This window comes from Hyposmocoma kahamanoa, unplaced genomic scaffold (genome assembly GCF_003589595.1).
Source record: "Hyposmocoma kahamanoa isolate Upper Pololo Valley unplaced genomic scaffold, ASM358959v1 57112, whole genome shotgun sequence".
Classification (NCBI taxonomy): Eukaryota; Metazoa; Arthropoda; class Insecta; order Lepidoptera; family Cosmopterigidae; genus Hyposmocoma; species Hyposmocoma kahamanoa.
The window spans coordinates 1-11,758 of record NW_020653832.1 but is presented as its reverse complement, the minus strand read 5'-3'; the positions used below and the strand labels follow the sequence as shown (position 1 = coordinate 11,758).

Sequence of the window (11,758 nt, the reverse complement as noted above, 5' to 3'; positions counted from 1 at the left end):
CAGGTTTCCTGTATCTCCTATAGTTTCGGATTTCCCCACACTGTCCCAGTCGCAGAAAACACACTGAATATTATCTTGTATTAGAATTTTTTATCTTCAAACGTTTTTTGACAGAATATTTACATTATTATATTCCGAATACTTTGGATGTAATATGTATAATAAGCTATCCAAGTTCTGAGAACCCGTTTTATTTGTCACTTAAATTAATTACAGTATTATCTGTACCTTCGTCGACGGTAGGGCAGGGTGAACTGTCCATTTTCTTACAAACGAAAAGTCTGGGTTCAATCCCATCTTCGCAAAAAGTGGTACGTAATTCACCAGTATTCACATCCAATATGACGCAGTCCAGGGGCAATGCATCACCTTGTATATTTATTGTTACAAAATGACCTTAAATTAAAGAAAAACAGTAAGTAATTGTTTTTTTAGATAAAATACCCCAAGTCTGATAATTTTAAACAATCTCTGTTGTATGTCGATACGTTTGGTGTTCTGCTAAACGTTGCGAGAAATGGTTTGTCAGTGGCATCGAGTATATAACCAGAAATAGAGACGAAATAAGGGCTATCCATCCCTGACAACTCGCCAGGCAAATGGGCCTTATATAACTTTTAATTATCAACTCTCGTTTGCGCTGAAATCACAAATTAGAAAGCCTAAATAATACAGCGTCAACAACTGACCCGAGTGTACGTCTCCATATATTCAAAAATATTCTGTATTTATTGTAATAAAGACAATATCGGTAACAATGGGGGCTGTTCTATTGGGTGTTGTGGGAAAAACAGCAAAACATCTAATTACAAAACAAACGGAATCACATTTCGTCGGTAATTAAATATGAAATATGTAATTTTGCAATTTCCGTCCATTACAGCAAAGCTCAAGTTAAACTGGTCGTTTTGAAGTGAAACAATTGACGACACCCGTCAATTGTTTCGAATTCGGGCTGGCCAATCGGAGCGCAGTTGTCACAGTAATGATTTGGCAGAATAGTTTTCAAACAGAACACAAAAAAAGAGTTGATATTTAAAAGTGACATAAGGCCGATTTGCCTGATGAGTAGCCAGGGTTGGATGGCCATTATTTCGTCTCTATTTCTGGTTATATACACGATGGACTGAAATAATTAATGAATGCCATCACTGCCATTCCATTGTCACTCCATTGCGACTGAAGTGCTTATTACAATTAGATTTTAGCATAATAATAAATTAATAAATTATTATTATAACTGCAATATAATTTCAGAAGAGTCTCAATGGAATTACAAAGGGTATTTTAAGAAAGTTAACAGAATTGGGGCCCAGATACGTAGTGCATCTTTGGTTTTTTTTTCGTAATCTTAGATACAGAACCAAGACTTTGAGAATCTGAAAATTGAGTTGATTGATCAGTTGAATTCAGATCATACCATCAAGAGTGGTATAATATCCGTTGCCGACTTCGTCACGAATGCCTAGTAAGACGTCTGTAGTATTAGGCGTCTGAGGCATAGCTTTTACAAGATTGTTTATAACTCGCCATTCGCTGTGATCTTTTGGGTAAAATAATTGCGATCCATCATTATCGCAAGCATTCACAGCCTCTTCGAAGGAGTTTCCTTCTTCAGACCATATAAGCTTATAAAAAGCATCGCGTTCTTCAATGTAGGTGTAATCCTTTCTAAAAAAATTAACAGAGAGCGCAGCACTCAGTCCTGAAAAAAAGACGCAATTGTAGTAACTAAAGTGTCTTAGTGACTTGCATCGATCTGTGTTTGAATGTTTGTTTTTTTTTGTTTTGACCAACTGACTCTATCTACGCGATTTTAGAAAGGCTCTCATAGTAAAGTGTTTCGTATGTATGAGTAAAATTGACCCTTAACTTCTACAATGGTTACAAGCCACCGATTCGGTCCCATTTTGATCGAAACAGTCTTTACTGTCGCGGAACTACCGGCGGCTCGGCACACTCAGATGATTGTAAGCCGGATTCATAATGATGGAGTCTACGCATGTTTGAACAACATTTGACCATAAAGAAGTATAAGAAATATTTTATTAAAAAAAAAACAAGACGAGTTGTTTGAATCTGTGCTAAAATTTTGTGCATGCGTTGCGTAGTGCGGTATAAAAACTTTATTTTGTGTTAAAAGTTTCATTTTTGTAAAGCACTGTACCAAATTTCTATTGAATTGATATAAATAGACTTTCTTTAACGCTTTCTATAAATAAATTTCAATGAAAGTAGGAGTATATTTCTTGTAAAAATATGCTTCTAAAAAATCATGACTTTTGACGTTTGTTTTCCGTTTTTACTGCGGTCATTGTAGATAGTTTTTCTACATTACACTTTCTTATGAAACATAACGTCGATATCAATTAAGGCGATGAGGTGCCCAAAATCGCTTAAATGTGGTGTTTTTGTGTAAGTTTTTAGGTGATAACCATAGCACGTGGAACTTTGAAAATAGTACATCCTGTAACACGTATCTTGAAGTATTGCTTGAAGATCCTAGAATATTGCTTATTGTCATAGGTAATACAAAAACTGGATTACAGTGAGACTCTGGTGGTTATTTTTTGACATATTTTTCTCGGGCAAACCAAACTTGCTTACTATCGAATTTGCTGTGGTTATTTAAATGGTACTTATCTTGATCCTGACACTTTATTTGTTTTAAATAAAAGACAAATAACATATTTAGGAGTAAAAAGTAACTTTCGCCTACTTTAATATTTAGCGAATACGAGCTAAATATTTGCTTGCAAATTATGGACAGGCACTTAACAGTATGAAAAAATGTCATACACAAAAAAATACGTAAATAAGTAAATATAATGCACCAATTCGTTGAAATCAAAACAAAATATTTAAAAAATTACAAATTTACCCATTTGGTGAGAATAAAAAATATATATTTTTGGTTGGATTAGAACCAAAAACACAAAGTATTCAAAACAAAAATGAAATTATTGTTTGCGTCTTTGATTATTTAGTAAATATTTAGAAAACTTCTGCTGCGTAGCGTGCGTTCGTGAGATACGTTTCGAGACCTCTGTCTTGACATGGTTTTGACAAATTAATTTATATTGTATTGTAATCGGTTGTCTACCGTCGAGCACGATACTTACGAGATATGTAGTTGGACATAGTTATGCAAACTATAACCAACCCACAAAATGTCACTTTCGAGATAATTAGATTTTTGTAAAAACAGTGTGAAGAAATAAATAGGTAAGTTATTTGAAGCTAGAGATGAGCCGAGTACAAGTTTGCTACTCGGTGTACTCGGCCGAATAACTCGGTTCATGAGAAGAGTACTTGGTTAAAATAAAGCATCACAGCTATAGACGTAATAAAGTAAAATCAACAATATATTTAAAATATTCAAAAGAGATTTATTACTAGAAATTGTAGACAATTGTAACAATTTCTAGCAATTTAGTAATTTAAAAAAAAGTTTACATTCATAATATTTAAAACTTTACAAAGGCAAGTTATGATGTAGGAATATTTACAAGGCTTTCTGCGCGTTCAGGTAATAGTCTGTTCCTTTTTTCTTCATACACATTACCCGCTTCGGCAAATAACTACTCGCTATACACAGTGCTTGCAGGTGCACATAAAAACACTCGTGCTAAAAGTGCCAGTTTTGGATATTTCAAATTCAAATTCAAAATAATCTTTATTTCATAGGTAAGCATTATTACACTTGAAATCGTCACAATATTAAACTCTACCGCTCATTCGTAAGGCAGATTCCAATAAATATAATATTTATAATATTTATATACAATATTTATTTTTTTTATTTGAAACATCAGAGATCGAGACTACCTCCATGAGCTAAACGGGTTACTACCACGGATTTTTGTCATCCAAGTACGCAGAAGTTGTATAATAACCTTTAGTATAAAGTTTTTGTTTCACTATAGTTTTAAACCTCGTGAAAGGCAAATTTTGTATATCAACCGGAATCTTGTTATAGAAGCGTATACATTGCCCCTTAAATGATTTTTTGACTTTGTGAAGACGACTATCAAGAAAAGCTAGTTTATTTCTATTCCTCGTATTAATGTTATGTCTGTCACTATTTTTCATAAATAAATTACTATTCCTTTTAACATAAATTACATTCTCATAAATGTACTGTGAGGCTAGTGTAAGAATGTTAATTTCCTTAAACTTATCTCTCAAAGATACTTTGGGGCCCAGATTGTAAATTGCCCTAACTGCACGTTTCTGCAGGACAAAGATTCTGTTGATATCGGCGGCATTACCCCAAAGCAAATTTTATATTTTATTATTTAATATTTTGTTATATGCTCTGCCCACCATTGGAAAGGACTGTGCTCTCGCGACAATAAACTTTCATTGACACATCGGCCTAATTCTAGAGCAACGGGGGCTTTTAGGATCATCGCGTTCCGGTTATAATGAACCGAGTAACTCGGCCGAGTACTCGGCTCGGCAAATGTTAAACCGATTAATATTCGGTACTCGGTTACTCGGTAAAACTTGTACTCGGCGCATCTCTATTTGAGACAAACGATGTACTGTAGCAGTGAGAACGATATAGGGAAACTATTATATTATATATGCTTTGTTATTTTTTGATTTGATAGCATGTGTGTATTTTAAGTACAACGCCATCTGTTAGCGGCAATCAATATTATGTTAAATCAAGCGGAAGGTCCAGCTACCACACTCTTACCGCATCGGGGCGTATAGCGCCACCTTATTTGAGAAATTATAGTAGGCGCGTTATCACTCAAGGTCATCGACGCAAGGTCGTCGACGCTTGTCAGCGTCTTAAATATTACATCCCTATCTGTAGATTGTCAACTTTTTGCTTTTGTTCCAAGAAGTTGATGTTCATAGGATTTTTAGCTTTATATGACTAGTAATAACAAAACTTTTGGATTCAAATAGGTTTGAAATTATTTTTACCCAATTATAATAATAATTAATTATAATCAATCAAAATTGTATTATCTTAATTAGTACTAACGTTAAGATTACAATTTCAAATGTGTGCGTGTAGCGAGTTTCGATACTAATGTCGCTTGACGCCATTTCCACTCTTTTTTACTTCCGTGGTTAAAAATATTGCAATCTTTATCTAGGGGTCAATATATGGTGGGAATCCAGGGGATGAATTTTTTCGGTTTCGCGCACTTTCCGTTAACCAATTATTAACTTTTTAGTTAGAGTTTGTATGTAAAGACGCTAAGTTTGAAGTCAGTTCCATTTTTTTTTCAGTTGAAAATTCATTTCTAGTTTAGTATGATTATGGATTAGAAATTGTTTTACATTATTTTTAAATGTGTTAAAGTTATTTTCTTCTTGGATTAATATTGGAATTTAATTATAGATTAACATTGATCTGTCTAATGGACTGTTTCTATATAATTCTAATAGGGTTTCTATTAAATTCTAGGGTTGAGGGAAGATCAGGTTATACTGGAATTTTTATTAAATTCAAAATATATTGGTTGCTTACGAACAAACAAGGCTACTTCCATGATGTAAAGAAGAGTGAGAGGGTTAACATGTTTCTTTAATAAAGTCTGATCTAGAACATTCCCCTTGATAGATATTTACAATAAATAATACGGAGATATTTTTGTAAGATAAATAGAAAGCGCATCAGTACTTCTATAGTGCTAGATATTTATATTAAAATGAATACCGAAAAATACACTTACCAGTTATAAATATAATTAGCTTCAAAATCATTGTGTTTGGTTATTTAATTGGATAGTCAACACAAAGTGAATGATAGGAACTCAAGAGAATGCAAATTATATGCTGCTCAACTGCGTACGTCGGGCGCTGGTCGACATCTGATCTGTGTTCAATTTATTATTTATTTATATTAATTTTGAGCGCGCGGTTTGCTGGAGAGGAGAGAGGCACGACCCTATCCCCTCCCCCCTCCACGACGTCATCTCCTACAAATTAGGCTCGAGTTGAAATACCTCGCCTTAACACAATCTCAGGCAAGTTCCTTGCGTACGTATCTTAGGACCATCGCCCATTGACAGATGGGCATGGCAGGGGATCAGGCTTGCCGAAGCATACCGTTGCAACATCGTACTCACGCCCAGTCTCTCTTCAAATCAGAAGTAACGTTGCAAGTTTATTAATTACCAGTTGTATATTTACAAATGGTAGTCTTGCTGAACAAGAAGAAGAATAAAATAATATAAATTACCTTAGAAAGCATGCCAAAGCGTCCCGCAGTTTTGTTTTTGTATTTGCGACCGTTAAAATTGAAATTTCAACAACATTAAGGTATTCATATATAAGCTATTCGTCAGCTAAAAATTCCTTGCCGTGCCGTTCCGTCAGTGGGCTCTGGGCCTTTAATCGGCATATCTTACTTGATCTACATCGTTGTAGTAGACGTCCGTCATGGTGCTGTGTGAGCCCAATCTGTGGGTGCATGCGACAGACGTGTCCAGCCCAGTTCCATTTCAGTTGGTCTTAAAAGAATCTAACTTTCAAATCTGCACTTGAGGTTACTAAACTATATTTTGGTCAACTATGAAATAAAATATACTTTAACTACACACATCTCTATAATGTTCAAAAACCGCGAACTACGACCAGCATAAAGGTAAACTCTTTTGTAGAACAAATTTCTTATCTGTGAAAATGTTATTATAGCTTCCTATTAACATCGAATTCGATATTATTACATTCCAATTTCGAACACCTCTGAAAAACAAAACAATTTGATTTGAGCTCAATTCTAATATCAGACGAAATGAAGTTTTGTTCGAAATGAAATGTCATAGCAAGGCAATTTTAACAATTTCACACGTTACTTGATATCGAACGATATGGTAGTTGGGGCCGATTCTAGTTTGTCTATGAATTAAAAATAAAAACTAGGGTTGTTGACATTCGTGAGAAAAGTTTTTATTTGCCGCCATTTCGCCAGTCGTAACCATTTTCTATATCTATGATCGTAACATGCCTGAACAAATCACAGAGAGCTTCTAATATGTGTGTAGATAAAGCAGTGTATGTAACTGTACATAATTAGGCATTGAAACACTCTTAGAGGTGTTTCATAAACCCACACTCGTATTTTAATGCCTTTCGTTATCTAATAGTCACTTAAACTACTATTAAGTTTAGAACGTAACAATGACTCCTTCTTATATATAATATAGATACTGTACATAATACAGTACACCCTTTAATTATTCCAGATAAGACAAGATACGCAGCCATGTATCTTTGACCTATGGTTATCTATTTTAATATTATTAGGAAGGAGTTATAACAACCTTTTACAGAAGGACTGATTATGAATATCACTAATTACCTACTTTTAATACGAAGTCAGTCGAAGTTTTTGTTGTTCTTATCGACACAGCGATGTCGATGTTTATTTGACCTATGTATGGTTATCAATTTAAATATTAACATGTAGGTCCTTTTTAGTATTTTAATGAAATAAAAATTACTAAGACATTTGTGAGTTGCATTACTTGTTTGCATAGGGCGAAGCCTATTGCAGATTTTTTATATATTTATATCTGCCTAACGAAGTCTACGTTGCGGATTGATTGAGCCTTAAATTAACTTACTTATCTTAAACTTACTTACTAACCTAATCTTAAGACAAATTGTTACTAATTAACGACTAATATTACCATGGATGATGTCTGAAATAAACAATTTTTTTCATGTGTTCAAGGTTTATTACATTTATTTTTTTAATTGCTGAACCAATGATCCAAAAACGGAGATCTGCAACGTCGGCTACGGAATGATGAAGGTGCTGGTTTGAGTCCAACCCAAACGAATAAATTTTTCTTTGTGTTCGACCTTTGTATTAATAATTATAACAAACTACTGGAGTTATTTCACAAAAAGTAATTTAATATGGTGCAGGCATAGAATATAATCATAACTAGAAATAGAGACGAAATGTCATTTGATTTGTTTAAAAATTATTCTGCCAAATCATTACGGTGACAACTGCGCTCCGATTGGCCAGCTCGAATTCGAAACAATTGACGGGTGTCGTTAATTGTTTTATTTCAAATCGACCAGTGCAACTTGAGCTTTGCTATAATGGACGAAAATTTAAAAATTACATATTTAATTACGGATGAAATGTGATTCCGTTTGTTTTGTTATTAGATGTTTTGCTGTTCCCACACCACCGAATGGAACACCCCCCATTATTAGAGATATTATCTTTATTACAATAAATATAGAATATTTTTAGTATGTATATGCATACACACAGGTCAGCTGTTGGCGCTGTACTATTTCAGCTTTCTAATTTGTGATTTCAGCGCAAACGAGAGTTGATATTTAAAAGTGATATAAGGCCTATTTGACTGATGAGTTGCCAGAACGGGTGGATAGCCCTTATTTTGTCTCTTATTTCTCTATTTCTGGTTATATACTCGATGGGTGCAGGTCTACCACTTAACTGAATCGGTTCCTGAGGTAGCTGCGCGATGCGGGAGGAGTGACAGTGTATGAGGAGTGACATAACAGTTATGTCGCGCAGCACGCGGGATAATTTCAACAAGAATTTTCTGACGATATTCAAGAACAAATTGATTGAAAAAATTGCCAAATGGATTTTTATTAATGTTTCACATGACAACAATAGAGTAATTTGTTAGGCACTTTTTTTACCTAAGGAATCGTCATATTCAATATAAGTACTTAACATTTATTTAAAAAAATAAACTTTTGTTTAAAACGTTTGCAACCTTGATGGAACCAACTTATTAATTAAACTGGTCTGTTTGCTTTTATCTTTTCTTTATGCTTTTGTTCGGGTGCATTTGTGATGTGAGAAGTGCAGGCCTTGATGTATGTATTACAACATTGTAGCAGTAGATAACTACACTAGAAACATGTTATTTGTATTTCATAGTTTAGAAGGTTATCACAACTGTTACTAACATAAGTAGTTTACTACAGGTTCTAGATACTTCAATTCGTACAATGTATGAAAATGTGAATGCTAATAATATTATTCTTCTTGTTAACGGATTAAATAAAATTGTAGTTCTCCTTTTAAAGTGGTATTTATTACGGTTGACGGTAATTTCATTATTTTCGTGTAGGTAGCTCATGTACAATGTTAATTTTAACTTCTTCTTTTCATAGTATCGTTGGCATACACCATAATGCTTGTCAATGTAATGAAAGGATTAGGCAACCGGCATAAGGTACTCGACGATTGTTGCCCAGCGTACGCCAGGAATACAGTAAAGGTTATATTTTTGTTCTCCTCTTCTTCTTGCGGACATGACGGAGGTGTAAGGTTCGAAGAGCCGAATTAACCTTTAACGACTGTAGTTACGTTTGGAGAAGGGTTTCACTGAATTTAAATACGTTTTCCAATTAAGACAACATAAAGTACTTATATGACAACAGTACAAAACACTGGAAAGGTGTCAAGCAATCCCAAGGAGCACACTTTATTATTATTAGAGCACTTGGTTCTGAATTGTAAATATACCAGTCCGTGCGTGTTGAGTTCGCGATTCTTTCTCCCGCTTAGGCCGGTCCCCGGTATGAAGCAAAACGAAATCAGCTATTGATAAACAAAGCCGAGCAGTTGGTACTTCCACACCACAACTTACCACTCGTCAACTTTAAATATTAACCATGAATCATGGTTAAGTTCCCTCAAGACTGACCATGCAGGAAGAACTGCCCACGCTTTCGCTCTCACGCATGACTTGACCCAACTGGTAACCCAGCCCACCCGGGTTCCAGACATATCGGATCATGCACCCTCTTTGCTTGACCTTCTGCTCGCGAGTCACCCTACCTACTATACAGTATCAGTCAGCGCCCTCCTGGGAAGTTCTGATCACTGTTTGGTTGGGTGTAAGGTTTCCCAAATGCCTCCAACTAAGCTGAAGGAGGTCACTCGTCGCATTTGGCACTACTCGTCGGCGGATTGGGATGGTATGCGCGACTACTTTGCGTCCATCCCTTGGTTGCAGCACTGCTTTGCGGGAAAGGATGCCTCAGCAGCTGCCGATGCTGTTGTCGATGAGATTGGAACGGCTATGAATTACTACATAACGTCTTCCAGTGTCATCGCCAATCGCAGAGGACGCCCTTGGTTCAATCGCGAATGCATGGACGCTGTCAGTGAGAAACAGGCTGCATATCGTGGTTGGATCAAGGGTCGTGTAACAAAGGATCCCAACCTTGCGTCCCTTAAAGCAGCCTATAACAAAGCAACCAAGTCTTGCAGGAGGGCTTACATAAGAGCGGATGCCCAGCGCGTTTCACGGATTGGCCAGAAGCTGGTAGCCCATCCCACCGGTAGCCGTGCCTACTGGAGCCTGGCCAAAGCCGTGCAGTCCAATTTTTGTCGTTCGTCGCTGCCGCCTTTGAGGTGTCCCAATGGATTTTTGGCCTATGGCCCCGAAGAGAAAGCCAATTTATTGGCCGACCTTTTTGGGGCTAACTCGCGCATTCACGACCAAGATGCGCAACCGCCGTCAATTCCCCACTGCGGAGTCACAATGCCTGATATAGTTATCAGGCAATGTGATGTCCGCAAGGAACTGCAGACTCTTGACGTGCGGAAGGCCTATAGTCCAGATGGGATACCTCCTATCGTCCTTAAAAGGTGTGCGGCGGAGTTGTCTCCCGTACTGACGCGCTTATACCGCCTCTCATACCAATCTGGTAACGTGCCCCTAGCTTGGAGGGAGGCCAACGTGCAACCTATCCCCAAGAAAGGAGATCGGTCTGATCCGACAAACTATCGCCCAATAGCTGTCACTTCAGTGCTCTGCAAAGTGATGGAGCGGATTCTAAATATCCAGATAATCCGGCACCTGGAACGTCACTCCATTCTTATTGATCGACAATACGGGTTTCGGCCGAAACGATCAACGGGTGACGTTCTAGCGTATCTAATGCATCTCTGGGGTGAAGCTATCGACAAACAGGGCGAAACCTTAGCGATAAGTCTGGATATTGCTAAGGCCTTTGATCGGGTCTGGCACCGTGGTCTCCTCTCCAAGCTTCCGGCATATGGTCTTCCCGGCCGCCTTTGTGAGTGGATCTCCGGCTTTCTGAGCGAGCGAAGATTGCGTGTCCTTGTTGACGGAGGGACTTCGCGGCTCGTGACGGTTAATGCTGGGGTGCCACAGGGCTCCGTGCTGTCGCCCACGCTGTTCCTTCTGCATATCAATGACTTGTTACCTTTTGGCAACATTCATTGCTATGCAGATGATAGCACAGTGCACGGTTGCTATTATAAGCAACCGTCAAGCAGCCGGGAGGACCCTGAGAGAAACCGGGAAAAACTTGTCGCTGGGCTCAACCATGTTTTGGAACATATATCGTCGTGGGGCTCCCGAAACTTGGTTGAGTTCAACGCCAAGAAAACCCAGGTATGCGCGTTCAGTTCCAAAAAATCCCCATTCCTTCCACTTCCCCATCTTCAGGGTACAACGCTGACGCTGCAGGACAAGCTCAGCCTGCTGGGGATGAGCATCCGGAAGGACATGAGCAACAAAGACTATATAGAGAGCGTCATCTGTACCGCGTCGCGCAAGCTTGGCATCCTGAACAAGGTGCACCGATTTTTTACTCCAGAGCTGCGATACCTGTTGTATAAAGCTCAGGTCCGAAGCAGCATGGAGTACTGTTCGCACCTTTGGGACGGCTCTGCCAAGTACTTGCTCGATGCCCTAGATGGTCTGCAGCGCTACGCCTTCCGTGTTGTCAACGATCCTCATGTAACTGA

At 37.6% G+C, this 11,758-nt stretch overlaps 1 protein-coding gene across 1 annotated transcript; it reads right to left on the bottom strand.

Annotated features, from left to right (window-relative positions):
* Positions 1–214: 214 nt before the first annotated feature.
* On the bottom strand, positions 215–5,835 carry LOC113229362 (the record flags this gene model as incomplete). Its single annotated transcript, XM_026462917.1, has 3 exons — positions 5,700–5,835; positions 1,421–1,705; positions 215–396 (listed from the first exon to the last, which is right to left on the bottom strand). Coding segments are annotated over exons 1-3 (498 nt in total), but the record flags the coding sequence as incomplete, so codon positions are not given.
* Between the last annotated feature and the right edge of the window lie 5,923 nt (positions 5,836–11,758).